The sequence below is a fragment of the Poecilia mexicana genome, unplaced genomic scaffold (genome assembly GCF_051168715.1).
Source record: "Poecilia mexicana isolate PSO_F unplaced genomic scaffold, ASM5116871v1 scaffold_22, whole genome shotgun sequence".
Taxonomy (NCBI): Eukaryota; Metazoa; Chordata; class Actinopteri; order Cyprinodontiformes; family Poeciliidae; genus Poecilia; species Poecilia mexicana.
In genome coordinates this window covers 17,579,642-17,605,222 of record NW_028263391.1, presented here as the reverse complement: position 1 = coordinate 17,605,222, position 25,581 = coordinate 17,579,642, and the positions used below count along the sequence as shown (strand labels likewise).

At 38.4% G+C, this 25,581-nt stretch overlaps 2 protein-coding genes and 1 non-coding gene across 3 annotated transcripts; 2 read left to right on the top strand and 1 right to left on the bottom strand.

Moving 5' to 3' along the window:
* Positions 1–277: 277 nt before the first annotated feature.
* On the top strand, positions 278–11,701 carry pomt2 (protein-O-mannosyltransferase 2). The gene is made up of 20 exons (XM_014967642.2): positions 278–1,325; positions 1,403–1,487; positions 4,933–5,037; positions 5,129–5,237; positions 5,455–5,723; positions 5,816–5,922; positions 6,007–6,089; positions 6,944–7,053; positions 7,128–7,191; positions 7,369–7,429; positions 7,505–7,583; positions 8,351–8,502; positions 8,597–8,688; positions 8,796–8,872; positions 8,959–9,030; positions 9,118–9,177; positions 9,255–9,360; positions 9,438–9,578; positions 10,252–10,363; positions 10,842–11,701. The coding sequence occupies exons 1-20, from the start codon at positions 1,048–1,050 to the stop codon at positions 10,945–10,947; spliced, it is 2,268 nt and encodes a 755-aa protein (XP_014823128.2). The 5' UTR covers positions 278–1,047; the 3' UTR covers positions 10,948–11,701.
* trnav-cac (transfer RNA valine (anticodon CAC)) lies at positions 2,728–2,800 on the bottom strand. The gene has a single exon. It is a non-coding gene; the product is annotated as a tRNA-Val (tRNA).
* A 761-nt stretch (positions 11,702–12,462) lies between the features above and the next one.
* lin52 (lin-52 DREAM MuvB core complex component) lies at positions 12,463–24,004 on the top strand. The gene is made up of 6 exons (XM_014967629.2): positions 12,463–12,563; positions 13,791–13,865; positions 13,951–13,988; positions 14,096–14,162; positions 14,250–14,333; positions 23,663–24,004. Exons 1-6 carry the CDS (start codon positions 12,545–12,547, stop codon positions 23,716–23,718), a joined length of 339 nt encoding a protein of 112 aa, XP_014823115.1. The 5' UTR covers positions 12,463–12,544; the 3' UTR covers positions 23,719–24,004.
* Positions 24,005–25,581: the final 1,577 nt, after the last annotated feature.

Below are 25,581 nucleotides of genomic sequence, written 5' to 3'. Positions count from 1 at the left end.
TAGTTCACTGTACTCTGCAGTAAGGTATGAGTTTAAATGATCAGAAAATAAGATCTGAGTTTGATCAAAACAGCGTACAATTCTTTAATTTTCATTTCAAACGTTAAACAATTCAATGGCACTAAAGATACAAATTGGGAACAGACAGTGCCATTCAAAGCTTTCTGTATTATGTCACACTCCAACCACAAACTTTCACATTTTATTAGTAGTTATAGAGTGTAAGGACAATGAAACATGGTTTTCAAAGATAGATAGATAGATAGATAGATAGATAGATAGATAGATAATGTAATGCTGCCCTCTAGTGGTTGAATTTTAATAATGCGTCTATAGCACTTTCCCTGCTGTTGTTATTGTTTTTTTGTTTTTTCAGTCATCAGAATTTCTCTCCTTCCTGTCAAATTTAGATTTGTAGATTCGTATAATTAAAAAAAAATTGGTTTTATTGAGAGCTGGACTGAACCAGTACGGCCATGGTCTGACCAGGAGCTCCAGAGTTATTCCAACTCCTCCCGCCCCCTTACGAAATTATCCTTCCGGCTTTCCGTACTGGGAAGAGAGAATAGGGATTTTGGGAATTAGCGTTTTCTCCTGTGAAACACCGTCAACAAGTAATTTGTTCGCCTCGTTTTTGTTTCAATACATTTCCCAGAAGGCAGCGCATTCCATATGTATTTGTATTTGTAACGCTCCACTGTAGCATTTAGCTGCCTATAACGGTAAATTACGGCTATTTGCACCAGCTAACTTGGATTTAATCGCTAGTGATCGAGAAGGATATTTTGCTGGAAAACTAGTTTTCCACACAAAATGTTTTGAAGCTTGGGGATATCATATCTGATGATCATGTTTGCTAATTTGTTAAGTGAGAGAGGTAACATTAAATGGACTGATAGTGTTTACAATAATGAGAGCTGATATTTTCTATTAAATGTATTTTTATAGCTGCTATATGTTGCTTGCCTCTGTTAGCAGGGCATAATAAGAGCCGTATGAATCTGTAGCTACACGTTTGGTGGTCATTTAAAAAGGTGCTATCCGCTAATGGAAAAAGAAGAATGCATTTCTCAGTGGCACAAAACGAGGGACAGTTCAACAGTACGAAACCGGAAAGTCTTCCCATCTCCAGCGCAGATCCGTCAATCTCCAATCACTCCAGAATCAAAGATCAAACAAGATGACACCCCCTGCTCAAATGGGTCATCTGGTGATTTTTCAGCCAGAGCAAGTGTTGATTCCCCAAACCAATTGCTTCTCATTGTAGTAGCAGGACTATCTTTCGCTACACGGTTCTATAAGATAACTGAACCCCCTCATGTGTGGTGAGTAAAGGTCGTAACCTCCTCTATGTTAGTACACCACTTCAGCATGTTTGAGTAATGCGTCCTTTGTGTTTCAGCTGGGATGAAACTCACTTTGGAAAGATGGGAAGCTACTACATTAACAGAACTTTCTTTTTTGATGTGCATCCTCCTCTTGGAAAGGTGAGCTGGTTGAGTATTAGTTTTATAAAGATTTCAGAGATCCCACTTCACCCCTTCTCCTTTATGCTTAGCCCTTAGTCCAGGGGTGTCAAACTCAATTTCACCGAGGGCCACTGCAGCATATTGGCCACCCTCAACGGGCAACATTGACGGTACAGATCAGGAGGGCATCCCTGCTAAAACACACCCAGACAAAAGGTTGACTTCCCTCATTCAGTTCTGAAGAGGCTTATAATGAGTCAATGGTCCAGGTGTGTTAGAGAAGGAATGCATATAAAGTTGCAGAATGGTAGCTCTGGAAAACTAGACTTGGGCAGCCCTAGCATCAATGTATAAAAATACAATGTTAAAAATAAATTAAACACCTCATATTGTTAAATAACTGATTTTATGTATTGAAGTTTTAAATATTACATTTGAGTTTCCATGGATGTGAAATTACTGCTCAGTTTAAAAATTACATTATTTAAATCAGTGTTTAAAGGTGAGCAAGCAAATAATAAAAACAAGTCACATGGGCAGACATTATAGACTTTACGCAAAGATTTAGTCTCGGAGGCAACTGAAATCAATTAATTTAAAAAATCCTTTCTGAATATTATCTCATGGTCTCTGAACTAAATGCCTCTTTCTGACCGGGAGCTGACAGCGTGTTGAAGAGTTATGGACCGGACGCTTTGGAGCGTCTGGTTAGGAAGCGCATTACAAACCTTTGGTTGAAATGTAGTTTGTAGTCAATTTGTGCTCAAAACCTATTTTAAGTCAATCATTGGCCTATAAAATGCTGGGGGGCCACATGTGGCCGGCGGGCCTTGAGTTTGACACATGTGCATTACGCCATAGAACTGCCAATTGGTAATTGAAGTAAAGTAACTTCGATTTCAAAGAAGCCTACATTGAAGTCGATTGGCAAATGAACCAATCAACTTGGCAACACGAAAGGGGAAGACTCTTATTGTCTCACTGCACCCCAAAAGATGCATAACCTACAAAAACCGTTTCTGTCTGGTTTCGAACCAGAGACCTTTTGCGTGTAAAGCAAACATGATAACCACTACACTACAGGAACTGAACTTCTTTGCTTTGTTTCAGTTTGAGGTTCCAAAGTTGATGATGTGAGATGCAACGCATGAAAATCTCAACTGAGGTTTGCACTCAGATGCCTGGATTCAGACCATGACACCACAGAACCCTTGTTGACCTTTAGTAAACACCTGTGATGAATAGAACATACTAAATCTGTTTCTGTCTGGTTTCGAACCAGAGACCTTTTGCGTGTGAAGCAAACGTGATAACCATTACACTACAGAAACTCATGTTCTTTGGAGTGTTCCTGGTAGATGATCCAAATTTTGTTAGAGACTAATGTCAACGATGGGCATGGAACAAAGTCAAATACTTAGACCACAGATCCTCTCAGAGAGCACAGTAACTTGGTGAACAAACTGTCAGACTTATAATTGTGCCTAATTTCACATTACAGTCCATAAACTAAGCCTGGGATCAAAAAATGTATAGAAAATGTCATTAGCAGAGACAAATGGTTCTACAGAGACTTGGCTAAATGGCTATAAAATAAAATCAATCATTACAAATAAAAGATGGTTCAAAAATAAAATTAACACATTAAAATAAAAAAAATATCTCTGAAATACAATCAACACTTGAAAATTAAAAATGGTTCAAAAATAATATCAACACTTCAAAATACAAAATCTCTGGAAAATAAAATATTATGTATGTTGTTTTGAAAAACATTAGAATATAAGCACTTTTATCAAATCTACATTGTGGTAAGATCATGTAAGTTCTTCTTAAATCCATGGAAACTCAACAGCTTGTAAGGTAGGTGAGTTAGCTCAGCAGGTTAGAGCACGGTGCTGGGAATGCTGAGGTCATCGGTTCAAACCCCATATGGGGCAATTCATGTGTAAGGTCTTTCAGACAATCAACACTTCAAAATAAATAAGGGTCCAAAAATAAAATCAACACTTCAAAATAAATAAGGGTTCAAAAATAAAATCAACACTTCAAAATAAATAAAGGTTCAAAAATAAAATCAATACTTTACAATAAATAAGGGTTCAAAAATAAAATCAATACAAAATTAAAATCAACACTTTACAATAAATAAGGATTCAAAAATAAAATCAACACTTCAAAATTAAAAATGGTTCATTTATGTTTTCGCATCCACCTGAATAATATGTAGTTGCGCCCCTGCTTGTGTTAATCCATTTGAGGAGCCGGTAGTTTATCTTGAGGAAATAAATAACGATGCAAAAGTTAATTAGACTGTAATATGCGCAGTCCGCTGCTCAACCACTGCGGACGCGGCTCCGCCGCTGCGAAGACTTAGAAACCGCTGGGAGTAACTTATCCAGCGGTTTTAACAAATGGAGACTTCTGGGTTCACGTTACCCAGGAGAGCGGCGGTCTGGAGGAGCTGCAGACGTAACATCTGTCCGTTTCGGAGAAGCGAAACCACGCAAATAAATAAATAAATAAATCCTGGTAAAAGCGCACACCGGACCGCACAGGGTAAAACACTCAGAGTTCAGTTGATCTGTTTGGATCAGACAGATCCAACTGACTGATGAATTAGCTCAGATTTTTTCTGCAGATGGGAACCAGGAGGAAGTGCGTTCAGACCCCAGCGGGTGAAGTGATGCTAATTTAAGTAAATTCGCTTAATTTAATTTATTAAAAGTTATTGGGGCCTCAGTCAGTGGTTTTTGTCACTACGGAGAAAAATGTAGATGCATTTATCTTCTTAATTTGTGATGGGATCTGGATTCACGGTGAATATTAAATAAACCCGCATAAAATGCGACTAAATAGCCGATGTTAATATGATTGTGATTTCACGGATAAAAATAGTACATGACCGATTATTTTTTTGTGTTGTCGGTCAAGATAACGGATAACAAAAAAAAAGTCTAGCATTCTTGCGTTTAAAAATGGAGATTGTTTTCTGAGGTTAATTCATCCAGTCAGGATTTAGATAGACCAACTCAAGGTAACACGTAATTGTGGAGTGGAAGGAAAATGATTTGAGTCAATATTTTGAAGTACCACTGTTAACTGCACTTAAAGGTTTGGATCTTTAAAGGCATGTTTCTACCATCTTTGCACATCTACAAAGTTAACTTTAAATCAGCTTTTGTTCTCAAAGTATTTTATTTGATTTCTTTTTCAGTTGTTCTCCATTAGTAAAGGAAAACAGAGCATCGCATAACAAAAAAAGAACAAAACATAATTTGTTACTGTCGCGGAAGGGGATGATGTATTACCTTCTTGTAAGGATCTCCTGTTTCTCAGTAGAAGATCTTAACCACAACCTATAGTAAAAATAAGGTGAAGGAAAGTGATTTGCGTAACCCTCTGAAATAGGATTGGGTCTTCTTGTGAACCTGCTGTGCTAATGTGTCAGTCTGTCTTGCAGATGCTGATTGCTCTTGCTGGTTATATGACTGGCTACGATGGCTCCTTTCCTTTTGTAAAGCCAGGAGACAAATATGAACACCACAACTACTGGGGAATGAGAGGGGTATGCCGCCTTTCACACATGCACATATTTAATAAGAAATATGTGTATTCTAAAGGTTTGTCTGATGACATTATGCCTGATTTTTGTACAGTTTTGCGCCATGCTGGGGTCCTTCCTGCCAATCTTTGCTTATCTCATAGTGCAGGAGCTGTCTCGGTCTCACACTGCTGCTCTCATCACAGCCGCCCTGCTCATATTTGGTTAGTGATCATGGTTTGCGCCGAACATTGAATGAAATTAAACTACACTTTTAAGTTTCCACTTATTTCTTCCTAAATAAAATAAAAAACTGAAATGTGATGGTGGACAAGACATATGAAGTGATTTTAATTATGCTCCAAATCTATAACTTAATGAATGAATGTTTATCTATAATAAACTGAAGACATTCTTCGTCTAATCCCCTTGCTGCCACAGACACAGGCTGCATCACCATCTCTCAGTACATCCTGTTAGACCCCATCCTCATGTTCTTCATCATGGCAGCCGTGCTCAGTATGGTCAAGTTCAACCAGCAGAGCTCCAGGCCTTTTACTGCCCCCTGGTGGCTGTGGCTCGTACTGTGCGGCGCTGCTCTTGCCGGTGCTGTCGGGGTGAAGTTTGTGGGTCTGTTTGTTATCTTCCTGGTGGGTCTGAACACAGCCGGAGACCTCTGGAGGATTTTAGGCGACCTGAGTCTCTCACTGGTAAACTGCAGCATTTCTTTTAGGGAAAATCTGTTTGCATTGATGAAATGAACTGACGACTTTACTGCCTCATAATCTTGTTCGACTTACAGGTGGATGTTGCAAAGCACTTCCTGGCCCGTGTTGTCGGCCTCATCTTGCTTCCACTATTCCTGTATGTGTTAGTATTTGCAGTTCACTTTGCTCTGTTGAATAAAAGGTAAGGGAGAGAGTTAAATGCAGTATGATCACCGTATAACGACGTCTTCCCGCTTGAGTCACAACTTTGTTTTTCTTTCGGTAGTGGGCCAGGCGATGGTTTCTTTAGTTCGACTTTCCAGTCGCGTCTCATTGGGAACAACCTGTACAACGTGTCCATGCCAGAGTGTGAGTCCTGAACATAACTTGGAATGAAAGCAAATGTGATTGTACGAAAAAACTGACAAAAATGTTGATATTCCTCTGATTTGTCTGCAAGATGAACTTGGATCAACTTGTTTGAAAACTGGAGCAACGAGGACAAAATTGTTGGTACCCTGCTGTTAAAGAAATACTAACCTACAATCATCACTCAAACAGGTTTTCTGCAGAAATTCGAAAATACTGGAATATTCTTTAACAATTTTCCAGGTCCTTATAAGTATAGGAAAGATTTTAAAAAATGAGCCATTAGTTTTTCTTTGCCTTTCTTTGCTTAATAATTACACAGATTTTTTTTAATTGATGTGTTTTATCTTTGATTTGCCACTTCACTGTTTGATTTTAATATTTTACCCAGCAGAATTTCCTTCTTTAACATCGTTGTCAAAAATTACAGAACACACTCTCGGTTTACATGTCCCCATGGTTACGTTATTTGTGCTCTTTTCTTTGCGTACTACTTTCTTATAGAGGCAAACTACATTAGTTTGTGTTTTTTAAGCAACTATTTTTATTACATAGTTGATCTATCTGTTTTCTTTGACAGAGGTGTACCAACATTTTTAGAAAGCCTAAAAATATATATATTTTTTTTCCAATGGAGACAACAATCTTGTATTCTATCTTTAAGTACATTTATCCAGAGGATAAAATAAATAAAAATTAAACATTAAGATTTTTAACAAAATCAGCAGAGCTACAATTTTTGGCTCTGCAAATCCTAAAAACCTCTTATAGAGAAAGTCTTACTTTCTCCTCAGTAGATGTTTGCATTTATGTGTTTTTCATAATTTCCTGAGCATGTTGTTTCTCCGACGCAGACCTGGCATATGGCTCCACCATTACTGTGAAAAATCTACGTATTGCTGGAGGTTATCTGCACTCCCACTGGCACTTATACCCAGAGGGGGTCGGGGCGAAGCAGCAGCAGGTCAGGCTACAAGTCAAATGTTTCACTTATGTCTGATAAATCTACTTTGATTTAAGATATTTTTTCATCAACAGGTGACAGCTTACCTCCACAAAGACTACAACAACATGTGGCTGGTTCACAAACCAGATAATGATAGTAAGAGAATTGTGCTTATTGACTCATTAGTTGTGGACTTTAATGCTCACTTAGATCCTTCTTTGAGATTTTGATCTGCGTCTTCATGATAGTGTCAGTTATATGAGACAGAAGCAGCTTGTTCATTATGTTTTATTTTTACGTGGGTGTTTCTGTGTATTGTCTATCTTAAATTAGCTCAGTCAGAGACTCCTGATTTGGTTCGTCATGGTGACATCATTCGGCTGGAGCACAAAGAGTAAGTACCAACCCTGACGTTTGCTAACAGAAGTCCAAACTCTGTGCGTAGCTTTGACTGCACCGTTTCTTTCAGAACAACCCGTAACCTTCACAGCCACCTCCATCAAGCTCCTCTGACCAAGAAGCACTTCCAAGTTACAGGTTATGGAATTGTGAGTGTATCTTTTAACGCATGCCTAATAAAAGTATTTATGCACACGATTTGCCATGTTACGTTCACCAGCTTCATTGTAGTTTATTTTGTGACAGGGCGATTCAGTTTTTTGAATGCTTGTAAAGCGACGCCACGGTCTTCCAAAGACTTTACAAATAAAGCTCTGAAAAGCAGTGAATGTTTGTATTCAGCCCCCTTTTCCTCTGATATTGCTTTATAATGTTGAGTGTGGTCAATTGCCTCCATATTTTAGCTATCCAGTAAAAAGAGTTCATCTTTGTGCAAATTGTCTCAGCTTTTTTGTGAAAGCCATAGAGGTTTGTTAGAGAACATCATGGGACAAAAACAGCATTACAAAGACGAAGTAACACAGCAGAAATGTCGGGGATGAAGTTGTGGAGAGTTTTAAAGCAGGATTTGTAGAGCAATGTCTCATCCATCACTGAAAAAAATGTGAGGCGTATTGTACATCTGCAAACTCACCAATACATGGCCATCCACTTAAACTCATAAGCCAACAAGCACACTTTTCTGATTTACATTTTTTTTAAAATGCGTTAAAAACATGCCTCCTTTTTATCGCAGACTGAAATTAAGAACTACTAACTAAGAGAAATTAAGAACTACTGTTACCATAATGTAACAGAATGTTGAAAAAGGCTCCAGGGATATAAACTTTTCTGCAGAGCATTGTAGATAAATAAAAACAACACATTAGACTTAGACTTTTGCATGTCTCCTTAAGCACATTTGTCCCTTTCTTAGAACGGAACAGGCGACGCCAACGACCTGTGGCAGGTGGAGGTTTGTGGAGGCCGGAGGGGCGACCTGGTGAAGGTGCTGCGCAGCAAAGTTCGCTTTCTGCACAAAGCCACGGGCTGTGTGCTGTACTCATCTGGCAAGACTCTCCCGAAGTGGTGAATCTTCTTGTATTTAATTTATTTAAGGCTCTGATGTGGCCCTGTTTTTCACGAATGATCGACATGCCAATCGAGTTTTGTTTTTCTGCAGGGGCTGGGAGCAGGTGGAGGTGACCTGCAGTCCGTACCTGAAGGAGACTCCAAGCTCTCAGTGGAACATCGAGGATCACATCAACCCCAGGCGTACGAGGCACATTTTTCCAACCATAGCTAAGCTTTTCTTATTTTTCTTGATAAGGCACACTTTTGAATAATCTTTTAATTTAACTTTATTTGGTTTGTTTTGGCAGTGCCCAACATTAGTCTTTCGCTGCTGAAGCCTAATTTTCTGGAAATCTTGCTGGAGTCTCATATAGTCATGATAAGGGTGAGTAATGGTGAGAAGATGATGAACGTGATGTAAATTTGCTACTTTCATAAAAAAAAAAAAAAAAAAAAAAATTTTTACTTTAGGGTAATAGTGGCTTGAAACCTAAAGACAATGAAATGAACTCCAAACCTTGGCACTGGCCCATCAACTACCAGGTGTGTGCACTTATTTTTGCTTCATTTTCATGAAATTCAGTTAGCATTACTCTATGTCAAATGTTTTTGTTTTGTCTTTTTGTGAAGGGATTGAGATTTTCAGGTGTAAATGAGACGGAATATCGTGTTTACTTACTGGGAAACCCTGTAAGTGCTTTGAACTTAGCTTATTTTCCTGCCTTTCTGATCTTCTAGCTAACATTCCATTCGCTCGTCCTTTTCAGGTGGTCTGGTGGATAAATCTGGCCAGCTTGGGGTTGTATCTCATCATGGTGGCAGTGTCATCTATAGCTATTCAAAGAGGAATATCGCTGCAGCAGAAAAGATTAGGTAAGTTTCAAGTGTGAGGACGACTTGACGTTTTAAACATCGACATTTTAAATTAAAAGAAACTGTGCGTGTTTCAGAGCATTCCGATATTCTCACGGGAGGAGGGGGACTTCTGCTGCTCGGCTGGCTGCTGCACTACACCCCCTTCTACGTCATGGGCCGCGTCCTCTACTATCATCACTACTTTCCTGCAATGCTCTTCAGTAGCATGCTGACAGGTGCTAAATTCTCATGTATTTTACCTTATTACCATAGTTAATTATCAGACTGTAAGTGAGAGTTAGAGGAGAGGGCAGAACTGAGTGTTTAGGATGAGAATGAGCATTGACATCTCGAATCACACAAAGTCTCTGAATCCTAACAGAGTCATTAATGTGGGAATTTTAACGATTTATTTAACCACAAACAGTAAAACTGCTTTTAGAATTAATTAAGCAGTCTTCCAGAATGGTTCTGACCTTAATGCACAAAAATAGTCTGGATTGGTGCTAGTTGCCAGGAAACCTGCTGATTTGAATGAACTCTGCCGTTTCAAGTGGGCAAATACTCAGGGGGATTTTTACCAAATATCTGTGGCGGTGTAAGACTCCATGACTAAAAATCCAATTTTTAATCATTTATCTTATTTAGGCAACCGTTATCAATTGTTTTATCATAAAGAATTTATTTTACAAATACAAGCAAACTAAAGAGTTATAATTAAGTCAGAAATAAGCATTTATGAAAAAGAATTTTATCCATACCTTTTGTTTGAAAAGCATTGTGAGAGTTTTAGTCTCAGAAGTGGAATATTTGTGAAGGGTCTACACTGATTGGACAGTGTTGTTTAGGGGAGCCGACGATGTTATGATGGTGGTTGTTTGGTGTTTTGAACTATTTTTTGTTTCACAGGAGTTACATTAGACACTCTGCTGAGAAATGCCGATCTGTTGCTATGCCAACCCTATTCCGATTGGCTGCAGAGAGGAGGGCAGATGGTACTTTTATTTACTGTTCTATACAGGTGAGCTAAGTGAAGCTCTATCTTGTTTGTTTGTGTGTGATGTCCACTTTTAAGAGGATCTTTGTGGTTATCCATCTTTGATTTACAGTACCTTGCAAAACTATTCATGCCCATTGAATTTTTACATATTTTTTTTTACCATCAGAAGAACTAGTGAATCCTCCTGAAAGGTCAGAGCTACTTGAAAAGTTCAAAGTGTATACATACTTTTGCAATGCATGGTAGCTAATTCCATTTGATGCTCCTTATATTCCTAAACTTTTTATGTGTAACGGTAAGATTGAAATAAACTTACTTTTTAACTGGCTAGAAGTTATGGTCAATCATTGAAGCGTTCCTCTCCCTACTTTGTTCTGTGATCAGACCAAAATTAAGTTTTAAAATATAGCAGTTCTATTGAGTGTTGCGTGGGCTTCTTTTATTATGATTTATTTTGGATATCTGTGCTTTTAAATCCCTCTGATTCTTCTTTTCTCAGTTTCTACTTGTTTCATCCACTGTCTTACGGCATGACGGGTCCTCTTGCACACGAGCCGGAAAGCGCCATGGCTGGCCTTAAGTGGATGGATTCCTGGGAATTTTAGTCCCTTTTACAAGATCTTGACTCTAATGTTGTATAGTGCAGGTCAGAAGTTTACATACACTTATTATTGGCTTGAACACCATATTAATTAGGGACTACAGTGAGAATTGGGTGCTCAGTTTTCAATTTAATTTGGATTTTCTCCTATCTATATGTGTAGATTTTACTGTTTGTCCATTAGAATAGATTAAAGTTTAGATTAGGACTTTTGTGTCCAATTCTTGACTGTTATATTTCTACAAATTATTGAAGTTGTTGTATTGTCTTCTTAAAGGAACAATTCAAATGCATCAATAAAACACCCTTATTATTATGGCAGTCATCCCCATCAAGAGCGTATGTAAACATTTGATGTGAACTGTTTGCTGCTTTCTAACAAAAATATTTTCTTACGGTACTGACTGAAAACGTACGTGACCTAGTATTTGTGTCGTAGCATTTCTTGTATTGCAGGCTGTGTGTAGATGAAGAACTGTGTGTTGTTGTGTGTGAGAATAAAAACTAGACGGCATTCATCAACAAGAAACCCTTTCTCACACTATGCGTTCCATCTTTATTGAGCAAAGGTACTTCCTATAACTGATTATGGAAAAGCTGAGTAGCTTAATTCTGCAATGTCTGATTTTTCAGCCGTTTTTTTTTTTTTTTTTTTGTCCTGATTTTAGAGTTGGCAGTTTGGTAACGAGTGCTTTTGTGAACAACTTCTGAAAGTTTTTTACATTTCAGTGTGACAAATAAACTGTGATATTCTTTTATTCTCTGGTATCTTTATGCTCTCAATTCATCAAGGTAAACAAAAATACTAAAGCAAAATGTACCATGAATTGCTGAAAAAAGCAAAAGTGGGATTAGATAATTAAAAAATAAAGTTAAGATTATACGTAGCTCATTAAAGATGTAAAGGGATTAACAAAAAAAGCAAACCGGCTCCAATTTTTTAAAAGCCAAAAACACTTAAATGTGTTAAAAAGTTAAAAAGTACTTTGCCTTGCCAAAGTATTCACTCTTTCATTTTTTCACATTACAGCCACAGTGTTTATGAACTTTACTGGGATTTAATGTGACAGACTAAAACAAAGTGGTGGATAATTGTAAAGTGGCAGGAAAATTGTACCTCCTTGACAAAATATTTTACAGATAAAAATGTGAAAATTGTGACATATACATGTACTCAGCCATACCTGAAGCACTACTTGACAGAAACAGATTTTGCTGCAGTTACAACTATATTGGGGGTAAAATCTGTCTATCTGTAAAATCTTTGCACATTTAGAGACCTATTCTATTTTAGTTCTGTCTGTTTAGGGTTATTCTATTGCTGGAAGGTCAGATTCTGCCTCAGGCTGAATATTGAATGGGGTATAAGATATGTAATTTTTTTTTTATTATAAATAAATACATAGTTCTAAGTGTCATAAGAAAAAAATCTGTTAAAGACGATGTGAACTTTCACTTACTTTCTATAAAAACGCTCAAAAACGTCAGTGTGGTTTAGAAGTGAAAGTGCGACCCCTGTGGTGTGTTTATAAAATGCTTTGCTACCAGAGTGAATCCCGTTGCAGCCATTGGTTGTAATTCCTCACGTGACTATTCTGAAAATGGCGTCTCCGAATGGAGGTAAATTCTAATTCCTTACACTGATACGTTGCGAATAATTTGTATAATTGGCTTTTCTAAGCTCACTAAAAAGCTCATGAATATAATTGTGACATAGTTCGACGCTCGGAGATGAGAACGGACGGGTATTAGCGGGGTATTCTTGCTGTTTCGAGGGGTTATTCCGTTGGCCAAAGGCTCCACTCACCCCAGAGGTGTTTGTGTCCAGTTTCAAGGAAGCACATAGCTGGTTTAAACCTGCCGGAGAAAAACAACGTTTCTGCTCATATTTTAAGTGCTAGCATATTTCATTATATTTTATTTATCAAACGTTACTGGCTTTAACTAGGTTAAACTTTAGAGGTTGTTTTTTTAAACATACGTCATACTCAGTTTTGTTTGACAGTCATTATACTAGTCAAACAACCCTAGTATGACTGTCTCATATAAATATTCTTTTTTAAAATCTGTAAGATAAAATCTTACAGAGAAAAAATAGGAATGTCCAGATTTAGCCGTTAAAACTAAAATTGTTGTTCAGTTTATTTATATCTCGCCATTCATAATAAGTGTGAAAACAGGTGTAATTGTTTTCTTACAATTATAGAAATAATTTAATTATGTATTTTCTTCTATACAAAAATACATGATTAAATTGATACAATAAGATTCCAATCATATTGACAAATTAAATTCAATGGCACAGTCCAGTCTTGTCCTAAATGTGGTAAACAAACCAGCCTAATTCAGATTATGTGAATTGGTCAAAAGGTTTCCAGGTTGTCTATCCTTCCTCTTATGCAAGTAAGTGGTCAACAGTGGAAAGGAACAACTGTGGGAAACAAATGCCTTGAGTTTGGAGGGCAATATTTTGCTATGTACTGAGAGTTTATTTGCCCTTTTTGTGCATAATTGTTCACATACATGTAGTTGAGAGATCTCATAGATCTCATAATGTTATGTACATGTACTGTAAAAGTTTTAAGTTAAATTAAATAATGAATGTGTATATGTCATTTTTGGTTTTAGAACCAAGAACAAATATATTTATTGAATGAAATCTTCCTAGATAACAAAAGGAAAGAACGAAACAAAAGAATTGTATGAATAATGTTATTCTGTTGTGGAAATTTTATGCGGTGAGGTGTGAGCAAGTTTCCAACCCACAGTAAAGTTTAACAAATATTTTTGAATGTTTTCCGACCTGTATGTGTAATGTAACAAATTGAGGGTTTTTTGTCTTCTCAGGAGATGATTTTGAATCTTCTTTGCTAAGCTTTGAGAATTTGGACAGAGCATCACCAGACTTGTGGCCAGAGCAGTGTAAGTCGTCCTTTTGCTTTTTCCTTTTCCTTATTTGGTCAGAATTTTTGCATTTTGCTTAACCACCTCATAACTTCTCACACAGTGCCTGGAGTTGCAGAATTTGCTGCATCTTACAAAAATGTGGGTTACTACTGCTACTTCTATTGGTGATATAATAAATTAAATGTATGATGTAAGTAGCAAGGTTTGTTTTCTGCTTAATTCTGTGTTTCATCGTTTCACTGTAGCCCATTACAAACTCACCCCCTAAGTGGATGGCTGAACTAGAGAGTGAGGACATTGAAATGTTGAAAGGTAACACAAATATCAAATCCTGTCAAGCAGAATCTGATTTAGTTACATGTTTCTAAGAGCTTCTAATGTCCTGCCTTCTCACTGCAGAGCTGGGCAGTCTGACCACAGCCAACCTGATGGAGAAGGTCAAAGGACTTCAGAATCTCGCTTATCAGCTGGGTCTAGAAGAGTGTAAGTGCAGGAATAACTCAAAAAACACCAGAGTCTTAACATAACTTTGAAAAAATATGTCATAATAGTGTAAACTGTTCAAATAAGCTTGATTTTCTCTTTTTTTAAATGCAGTATCACCACTAGGTGGTGCTAAAAGCTTTCACATGTGTTGACTTGTTTAATTTCTCCTGAACTCCTTTAGATCAGAGGTTGAGCTCACACATCCCTGCTTGTCATCCAAAAACAAGTTATTCAGACTTTGCATTTCAGAATTTGCATTTCTGACAAAAGTCAAAAGACAAGGCTTTTAAACAGTGAATGTAGGTCAATCTTGTTAGAAGCAAAAAGAAAGAAAACAGGAGCTGAAGGGGGAAAAAATGTTGAAGAATTTGATAGATGCTCAATCTATTTAATCTAGTCCCTCCCACCTCTATTGCCATAATCCTTATGGAGTATGGATTAGAGAGATGTAGCTAAGTGCTCATCTGATGATCCAAAGAGGGGGGAAAAAATCTGTATGAGTTTTGCCTGTGAAAAAGCACTTGTGGAAAATTGTATTGCCCTTCGCGCTTACTTTGATGAGGCATATACAGGATATTAATACCATTTTTCACATTTTGTCGTATTACAGCTACAAACTTTAATGTATTTAATGGGGATTTATGTGATAGATAGATCTACACAAAGTTGTGCAATGTAGCGCTAAGTGGGAGGAAAATGTGATTTTTCAAATGTTTCCCAAATAAAAACGTGGAAATTGCTAAGTGCATTTATCAGGGATACCTCAAAATGAATAAATAAATACTCAAAGCTTTAAATATCTAACTCAGAATCACGGTAGTGGCACCAGCATGCCTACGGGGAGGCTTTTCTTTAGCGGGGACAGGAGATCTCAGAGCTGTTAGGAAATATAAATGGAGATAAATGCAGTGCGGTCCTGGAAAAAAATCTGTCAGAGGCTGCAGAAGGTGGTAAGGCGAGATGATGGTTCACCTTCCAGATGGTTCTAGAAATGCAGCCAAGATCTACAGTGGTACAATTTAGATCGCATCACATTCATGTGGTAGAATGCCCCAGTCGAAGTTCTGAGCTTAATCAAGTCGAGAGCCTAACAAGACGTACATTGTTGTTCTTGCTGCTTTTCATTCTGTATGAAGAAAGTGCAGAAATCTCAGTGTCCAGATTGGCACAGCTCATAGAAATAATCTGTAATTGAAGTGAAAAGGCATTAAAAGTGATTGTTCAAAGTATTGACTCAGATACTGTCTGATGCAAATACAAACCACACTTTTCAGATTTTGATTTGTAAATAATTTCCCTTCCACTTCTCAAATATTCATTACTTTGTCAACAAAAACCCATTTGAATATGATCAACTTTGTGATTTAAATGTGAAAAACTGTGGATAAAAGATCCATTGTGAGGCACTGGAAGCACACTCACATGTTTGTACTTCGTATGAGGTGACCTGTTGCAGTAAGAGTGATCGTTAGCATTTACAGAGAATTATAGATACTAGATAAAACCCTCAGAGCTTGCATCATATATATTTGTAGTCTTTTGTGAAATCCATGACTACCTACATCGTACTAATCAGTTCAGAGATGCTTTATAAGTGGTGGAAATGTGTATCCTATTGTAATCTGGAAGGTTTGCGGCAATAACACAGGATGGGGTCTATCATTTATGTTGCACATGTCGTGGCTGCACGAATCCTTTTTATTTTTTTTATTTATTTATTTTTTTTGCAAATTCATTTAGTTGAAAAATTATTTAATCTCTTTGACTTTCCTCAACCAGAAGCAGCTTGTAATCTTTCTGGTATAAAGATGTTAGCTGTCATGAGCGCAGGACTGCAGGCTCTGCAATCATGTCATGTTCTTCAGGACGGCGGGACACAATGATGGTTATTATTGGTGTCAGAGCAGCCCTGTAATCGGTGCCTGTTTAATGCTCTCTGGTTTAATTTTCTCCTTTTCCTGGCTGTCAGGGGAGGCCCTGTAAATCTCAGCCACTTTTTCATCATGTTTGTGCACTCTTCACCGCCCGTAAACACACTCGCTCCGCCGAGGCACAGCAGAGGGAGGATAGAGGACAGGATTTACTGCCCCTCCCCCTCTTCAACATGTGGATCATTAAAGAGAAAGCTGGTTAATGGGCAGAGCACAATCAAGCAGGAAAAACTCATCCACCCCACTGCAGAGATGAAATAGTCCTGATCTGTTCTGCTTTCACTTTCGCTTGCCGTCAGCTGTGTATGTGTAGCGGTACCACGAATGGAGAGCTGAGGAAGCACATAACCTTTCATTCACCACCACTTCCTAGACGTGGTGGACGGACGCTGGCCCAGTTTGTCCCCGAGGAGCCTGACGCGTGCCTCGTCGTCAGGCCCCAGCTGTTACTCCACCCGATGATGAATGCCCCAGCTGTGGGCCGCCGAGCGTGGGCATCAAGCCCCGAGTCTCTGGGGAAGGCGTAGCATCCTGATAAGTGCCGCTACTGGAGGTAATTCAAAGCTGACTGTTCCCCTGGGACGTGCTGAAGGGCCTTAGCCACTGAGCCGGCTGGTTAGGTGCCTGCTGAGTTACTGGGTTCCGGCATTTCCCCACTTGTCAGCTCAGGGCCACCGACTATCATTTAATACTTGATTCATGTGCTTCTATTTTGTGCCAAAAAATAATACAACTGCAGTAAATATTATTTACATTTAATTTGTGTATTGGTAGCTCTGTGGATTCCATAAGCCACAAAAAATGCTTCTTTATTATATGCAAAAATCATTATTGTATTTCTTTTTCATGTAAAAAATTAATTCAGTAATTATGAATATTAGGGCTTCTCTTCAGTTGGGAAACTATATGATTTTCCAGATCTGGGTGCTCAGTAAAAGAATAGTTGAGAAATATTTGTATTTTCTATCAAATTTGGCTGTCCTCCCAAATTTTGTGTTTTATGGCAAAACTAAAAATAAATGACTGCCCTAAATTCATAGTGAGCTACTTTTTTTTCTTTAAAAATGACATAGAAATGAATGGAGAATACTGCAAATTAAAGTCTGTAAAACATTGGTGGTAATGAATGGAAAATGTGTAATATCACTAGTTCTGGATTTTGGCAATCTGTCAAAATTGATGCATTTATCAGAAATCACTTGAGGGTTTCTTGTACACTGTGCACGAGAAGCCTTAAAATTAAAAATCTTATTATTGTAAGATGATTTTTTTTTTCTAAAAACTTTCAGCTCAACATTTAATCAAAAGTGTTGACTCAGAAATAATATATTTTTTCAGTAATTTTTTTCACTAACAAAATAGCTGTTGCCAAATCAAACAATTCCTATAAAATATATCATAAAACATTTGTAGTAATTTCTAATTTAATTGTTAAATTTTGTTTAAATGAGCAATGTTTACCTTCTTGGTTCTTGGGATTTAAATATCATGCATCACAGAAATCAATTTCTCTTTTCAGCTCTTCAAAATAGGAAAGGCAAGAAAACATGCAGAAGTGTCTTTATTTGTTTATTTACTTCAGAACTTGTTTTACATTTTAAGATTTGCGTCAACACCATACCACTGAACATTTACGTGTTGTCGTATTACAACCACTGACTCCAGTGCATGTCATATTTTAGACCAACATAAAGTAGAAAAAGGACATCTAATTTTTACAAAGCCCAGTCCTTCATTTGAATATCTTGCAGCATTATTGTTGCACCTTGACTCATTGTGTCCTTGTGTATTATTTTTAAATTTGATGTTCAAAAATAACATCAAAGCGAGGTAGTTTTTAACTATAAACATTAGGAGGAAGAATGATAAATTGTAATCATTAAAAAAATAAAATAAAACTCTTCTTGGTCCTGAAAATCAACATAATATAGAAAAACTGTCGCTGCAGTTACAGCTGCGAGTCTTTTGGGATATTTCTCTGCCAGGTCTTTAGAGACACTGGGCAATATTTTTTTTATCCCTCCGATTTTGAATTGCATTAGGATCTTGACTTTGACTAGGCCATTCTAAGACATGACTTTACTTTGATTTAAACAGACCCACTGTAGTTCTTGCTGTATGTTCACTGTGGTGCTGCAGGAAGATGAAACTCCACTTCAGCTTGAACTTTTTCACAGTCTCCAACAAGTTTTCTTCCTGGATTTCTCTGTTCATCAAATATGATGAGCTTTTCTGTTCCTTATGAAAAGGAGCATGATGATGATACTGCCACTACCTTGTTTCACTCTTGTGATGGTGCGTTTAGTTTGATGTGAAGTGTCACATTGCATTTGAATGTTGGCCGGAAGGTTCAGTTTTGGTCTCATCTGACCAGAGCATCTTCTTCTACAGTGGAATTTGTTGTTGCAGCCCATGAAGAAGTTCAGTGGGTGTAAAAACTTTTTCAAGCTACTGTAGTTATCTTCTAAAAGCTTGATAACGGTTTCAACTTATCTGAGATCTCCTGCCTGTTTTCTTATTGTGAGAAGCTTAGGTGTGAAGTGATTCCGTGCATCCAGAGAGCACCTGTTGGGGCTCCAGCCTGCCTCTCCTCTCCTTGCTCTGGTTCCACCCAGCATCCATGCAGTGTGACCCCTGCTGCGTCCCCCTGTGTGAAGGGGAGACTGAAGGGCACCGTGCCTTGACAGCTCCTAATGGGCCCGCGTTCTCCATCACCTCCTCCTCACCCTCAGGATCAATCTCCAACCTATTAGGAGTCATGCCGCTGCTGAATATGATTGCATTCACAGGGCCCCATTCGTGCTAATGTGCCTCCATCAATCCATCAGGGCGGGCTGACTGCAGGCCGGCCGGTTATGAAGTGCCTGAGCTGACAGCCGCTGAATGAGAAACAGGGTGTTGCCTCCCTGCCAACGCCGTCCCTTCTCCTCTCTACTTTTCCACGCACTCATCTCCATTTTGTCTCTTTGGGCTCAAATGTGGCCTTATCGGGCTTGTACTATTGTAATTGTTTTAAAACTATAGATTGCGGTTTCTATTTGTCGTCTCAATCACATTGGATAAACTGAAACGGCTCCACCGACTTTCTGCAGCTGGATGAGAAGAGTTGGATAGCGCGTAACACACACACTCACACACACACTCTCACACACTTCTCCTGAGTCCCGCCTGCCTGCCGCCTCCCTGAGCAGATCGGAAATGACATCTCATTTCCATAAAGGCATTAGGAATTCATTGGATTTTCTTTCCCAGCTAATCATAGCGCGGGTGTAAAACCTTTTAGGCTTTTTAATGAATGATTTTTGACTGATTGCCTATTAATAAGGACACCTCTTGAACAGGCGCCGCAGTGGGCAGGGGTTGGGCGGTGCAGATGTGTTTGTTTTGGTGTGTGGATGTGTGTGTGAGCGTGTCAGCCAGGCGAAAACACATCGGAGGAGGAGGGGGAGGAGGAGGGGTGGGCCTTCTCGGTTGGGACATAAAGAGGAACCAGTGGCTCCCCTGGGAAATCACAGCTCGTGTCTGCATCTTAAATATCCCCGTGAAGTATCAATAAGTGGGTAATTGAATTTTGAACACAAACATGAGCGTCAGGTGTATGTGTTGCGAGGCGGGGGAAGGAGGGGGGGAAGGGGGTGCCGGATGAATATGTGTGCCTTCAAGTGTTTCCACACTCGAGTGTTTGTGCGTGTCATCTCCTCCGTGTCCCCGGGGACGAGGGTGGTGTAAGAGGATGTTAAATCCATTAAATAAAGCTTACATCCCATAATAGCTGAGCAGCACTCAGAGATGGGCAGTGGGGGTCAGATATGTCCTCTTTACGCTTAATGAAAGTGAATTGGAGCAGTCGGGGCCGGGGCCGGGACTCCACTTAACCCGGTTGGTCATCTGTCTGAGCAGCTGACGGCGAGGAAGGGCGGGGGGGTCCGGCAGCTCAGCAGGAGCGTGCCAGAGCGACAGGGTGGGGCGGTTTTTGGAGACTGCAATGATTACTCTCATTTTATACACAGGGGAGCAGCGGTGGGGGCTGCGAGAGCAACACCCAGATCACTCGGCATAAAAGAGGGGAAAGTAAGATGTTACACAACTGTGTTCCCTCTGCATTTGCATTTTATCCACCTGGGATTTGCTAAATTAAAACGATTCGGCAGCGAGGAGCAGAAAACTGCAGAAACGTCTGAGCAGCAGCATGAGGCTTCTGGTGATTTCTGTTCAGATTAGGGGAAGCGGGGAACATTCGGAACATCCTCCTGGCACCGTCTAGCTGCTGCAGATATAGGTTAATCTTTATTGTTGCTCTGCACCAAGCACCGCCTGAAATCCTCTGCCATGGAGAAATTACTGTGGGAAATTAGGAGTTATCTTGAGCGATTATAAGACATACTTTGTGTTGTTGCTTGGAATTTAACCAGTTAGAGCTAAATGATAATTAGATGGCAACAAATCAGCAGGACAAGGCGATGGCCGGCAGAATCCATGAGGTGTAATTTAGTATGGATGGCAGTCGTTACAAGATGCTGATTAACTTAGTGCAAAATTACTAATTGACCTTTCTAATCAACTAAACAAATCTCTAAGTCCCTCTAATCAGTATTGATCCCTCTGAGTGTATGACAGAATCGGTGTGTTTGTATTTGTGTGTGCCGTTTTAGCGTGGGTGTCTAATTTTAAACCTCTACATGTGAAACATTTGCTCAAAGAAATCAAACTCACAAATTTTATTTGTAAGATTTTCTCATTTAGTAAAAAACTTTTTTTTTTGTTTCATTTTCTCTAGAAATAACAACTCTGACAAAAAGAAACAAAAAAGAAATATCTACAATAATTTGACTGGGCACCAAGCATTGTGTCTGTGGAGAGCAAAAAAATTTGTGCATGATCAAAAATAGGTCAAGCAGAATAAGAATTATGTGGTCAGAAATTCATAACTCATAAAAGCAAACAAGCTTCTTATCTGCATTATTGAGCTTACACTGGAGTCATCTAAATATTATAGCATGTGGGCTTCAGGGCCCAAACTTTTTATCACATGGGTCAAATTAGTCATTTTTAAAAACACAGTGTATTTTTTTTTTTTTTTACCTATCTGAAAGATAAAAAGGCTGTCAAACATTTGCCTGTTTAAAACAAAAGCATGCTGTTCCTCAGTTTATTAGCTAAACTACAAACCGAGTTTCAATTGAGAATCTTTGGCACGGCTTGAAAATTGTCACCATTCCGGTTTAAGTGAGCATTAGCTATATGTGAAGAATTGAAGTAAAGGTGGTTTCACATACTTTTCAGATTGTATTTGATCAAAACTATTAAAAAGCCATATTTCCTTTTTATTTCACAATTGTGCACAACTTTGTGTAGGTGTATCACATAGAAATCCAAACAGAATGCGTTAGTGTGTGATTGTAATATGATGTGGAAAAGTTAAAACAGGTGTGAATACTTTGTCAAGACACTGCATGAGCCCATATTTATTTTAAGTCACTCTTAATATTTTGCAGAAATAAATGCACATTTGAATGAGTCGGTTGCGAGTTTGTTTTTGACTTGTGGGAGGATAACCTGAACTGTCTTTAATGAGCAGCTCAGTTGGGTGACAAATCTCAGGAGGTGTGACACAGCTTTGATCTATTTCATAGTTTGGACCCATCATTAGATGGAAAAAGCACCAACAAAAGAGAAGTCATGACCTCCTGGAAATCAAAAATATTACCCTGCTAATGTTTACTTTTTCGGATTTTAGCACATAAAAAGCTAAGTGACATCGTCGCGCTGGCAGTTTTAGGGTCACCCCAGTATAATTGCTTTCCCTCACCTATTTTTAATGACTTCATTTCAATCTAAACCACCTCCTGGATGTCCAGAAGTTGGTAATGAGTTTGTTTAGGGTGATTTGAAGAGACAGCAAAGAGCAAAATGAATTCATCTCATTCCAATTAGCATCATCTTTAACCTCATGATGGACACCTCAAGGTGACAAACCCTCACGCCCAGATGCACCAGTGCCATTCCACCTTGACCGGCTCATCTAAATGAGTAAAAGCTCCGACTTTTTCATCAGCCGTCGTGGGCAGAGCAGGCTGGCAGCGGCCAGTGGAGATCTAATTACAATCCTTGCAGGTTTTATAAAGGTGAATGTTGCTCCAGCTTTAAAGAAAAACTCTTAAAGTTTTTGTGGCATACAAGAGCTGCAAATTGCTAAGAAAAATCCAGTTTTGAAGCCCATAAAACTGTGGAATCGCCTAAATGCTGATCCTCATACGTTTGTTTCTTAAATAAATGCTTAACCCAGATGATGGTTCTCGAAGGTTTATGATGCAGATGCCTTCTAAGCCCCTTCAGTCCCGGTAGACGCAAACGGATTTGTCTTTGCCAGGAAGACATCGATAGCACTTATAAAACAAGACTCATGATGGACGACTCCTTCCATCTGCAACACAGACCTGACTCATTTGTATTAAACCTGAAATGTTAGATTTCACTACATTTTTGCTATTTTAACATAGCAGTCATCGTTTAAGCTCATAAGTAGAATTTACAGAGTGAGGATCCTTATTAAATAGAAATATTTGGTAAATTTAAATATATTTAAACTCATTCATTGGGTGTCTACATGAAACATGAATAAATGTTTGCCTCAAAGTTTTCTTCTACTTTTGTCACTCTTGGTGAGAGCAACTCAAGTACATCCTGTTTTAGGTCAAGCTACGGCACCTTAGTAGCTTTTAAGACTGGCTGATGATGAGACTTGTTTAAAAACCCTTTATTGTATTGGTTTTCCAACTTCAAATTTCTACATTTCCACTTCTGATTAAAATTGATTTCATTAAACCATATTCTTCAATTAGTTAATCATACAGTTCCAGCTTTATGTCAGAATTGCAAACTGAAAGATCTGAAGTCCTTTAGGGACATTGAGATATATATATATATATATTATATATATATATATATATATATATATATATATATATAGAAAAGTTAATTTATTTCAGTAACTTTATTTCTGTTATGATAATTTTTCACTGGTGCTAAACTGAAACTGCAATCACAGTATCTAACTACGTCCAATTTTATGTTTTTTATTCCTGAATGAACAGATGTTTCTATTAATTGCATTCCTGTGTGACAGTGGAGACATGAGAAACGTGCTTTGCGTGACTAAACAGCTCTACCGATGTTGTTGGAATTGTAACTAAAATCTTTAGATTCAATTCAAGCCTTATTAAAGACACAATATTCTGATTCGTAGAGATTAAAAAATTGAAAAGGAAAATGGAAAAAAACATTTTCTGTTCAAGAATGTCAAGAAATGGTCAAATAAATAGTGGTTATACTAAACCTGTTCATCAGTATTATTAATCTTGTTGTTGATAATTGATCTTTTGCTTTTTTCTCCAGCCAGGGAAATGACCAGAGGAAAGTTCCTGAACATACTGGAAAGACCCAAGAAGTGATGATCCATTTTTCAAGCAACAGGACTGACATTTCAAGATGACAAAGCACCTCAGATATCTGTGCATTAATATTTTCAGAAAGATATTTGAAAGCCGTTACTGCGTTCAGTTTAACTGGTTAAACCCTCAAACATTTTGTCATCTAGATGCCGTCCCTTTTCACTAATCTTTGTCTGTCCTAGAAAGTTTGATCAAATCAAATGCTCATTATTTATTCTTCTCTTTTTAAATATTAATTTCATTTTTGTAACTCTTCAACTTGTAAAATAAAGTTTTAAAATGAAAAGAGTATCTTTTGATCTGTATTTGTTTAACTAGAGCTTCAATGCAGGGTTTGCGGGATTTTAATTAGAGCAATAGCAGCGTACGTCAAAGTACAGCACCTTCCTCCTGTCCTCATTGAAGAGACCCAGATATTGGAGTTCTACCCGGCCCACCAGGCCTTACTTTCTGTTTAATGAGCATTGGAAGCTGGGTCCTCTACACAAAACATTGCGTAAAAATAATATTACTCATTGTGGCCACGGTTAATAAGAGTTGACATAATTACGAGGACCATTTCTTTTCTAATTAGCACACTTCAGCGTTGTCTGAGCCTGCGGCCGGGCAAAAAAAGGGAACCAGACAGGCATGGCGAATGGGAAACAAAAAGAAGTCCATCCGCTGTAATTAGGTGAGACAATGGCTCGGATTGTTCTCAGCTGGAGATGTCGCCGGGGCTCTGCCTGCTCACTCCCCAACAACTTACACTTCTCCATGGGCCGCTAATAAGCCCCTAATCGTCCTTCCGATTCACACGGACAGAAGCCGCTCCGTCCTCTGCAGCTTCACCCCCTGCCTCTCACACGCACCCTGGCTCACCTCTCTGGAAAAACAAACACTTTGAAAAGAAGCTTTATGGATATTTTGCATTTTGTCACGTACAAGCAAGAAATTCCAGTGCATTTATTTGGGATTTTTCTTTAATATAAGAAAGTAGTGAAAGTCTTGAATATCCACCTAAATAAACTGCCAGGAGAGAGCAAAGTGACTCTCGGAGCTGCAGAGATGCACAACTCAAGCGGGACAATCAATTAAGACAATTGGTAGTTGTGTATTTCACAATCTGAGGCTTTTCAACTCATAGTATGATTGAAGCCATAGATGCCCCATTTAAAGTTTTCTATCTTGATCTAGGAGACGTAGCAAACATGGAAAGTGTTTAGTCAGATAAAACTTTTTGGCCCACTTTTGGATCCTGTGTGGAGGAAAAATAACTCTAGACCTTGGTATGAAGAACACAAAACTAAACTTTTTATTTATTTTTTATTATCCCAGGCTTGGAAAATATTAATACATAACGGGCAGTGTGGCGGAAGACTAACCCTGCATGTCAACTTGTATGCACTTTGGTATGTTTAACATGGTGGTGGTAGTGTCATGCTGTGGGGAGCCTTTTCTTCAGCTGGAACAAGGGAAACTTATAAGTGAAGATTGGAAGGTGGATGGAGGATGTTGTGGAAGAGGCTGGGAAAGACCTGATGGGTTGGGGGTTCACCTTCCCGAGCTGCAATGGAGCGCTTTAGGTAAATGTTGAATGGCCCAGTCAAAGTCTGGACCTAAATCCAACTCATAATTTGTGTTACGACTGGACAACAAATGTTCTTAGAAGAAAGAATAGGCAATAATTGAATCATCTATAAATTATAGATGATTATAGTTTATAGATTATAAATTATAATCTATAAATTAGATTATAATTTATAGATTATAATCTATAGATGCACACCAATTATGCATTTAGTGTGCATATTTTAATGCACACCAAATGTTCGTTTTTCTGCATAATCCACAAATACATCTACCTCAAGTAAACTCTGTGGA

Bases quoted from the DNA above. Each gene is read 5' to 3' on its own strand.
- pomt2 (XM_014967642.2), top strand. From the start codon at position 1,048: ATGGAAAAAGAAGAATGCATTTCTCAGTGGCACAAAACGAGGGACAGT. The intron at 5,238-5,454 runs GTTAGTGATCAT...TTGCTGCCACAG, and splicing joins AGCCGCCCTGCTCATATTTG to ACACAGGCTGCATCACCATC. The intron at 8,689-8,795 runs GTACGAGGCACA...TTGTTTTGGCAG, and splicing joins GGATCACATCAACCCCAGGC to TGCCCAACATTAGTCTTTCG.
- lin52 (XM_014967629.2), top strand. The intron at 13,866-13,950 runs GTAAGTCGTCCT...CTTCTCACACAG, and splicing joins AGACTTGTGGCCAGAGCAGT to TGCCTGGAGTTGCAGAATTT. The intron at 14,334-23,662 runs GTAAGTGCAGGA...TTTTTTCTCCAG, and splicing joins TCAGCTGGGTCTAGAAGAGT to CCAGGGAAATGACCAGAGGA.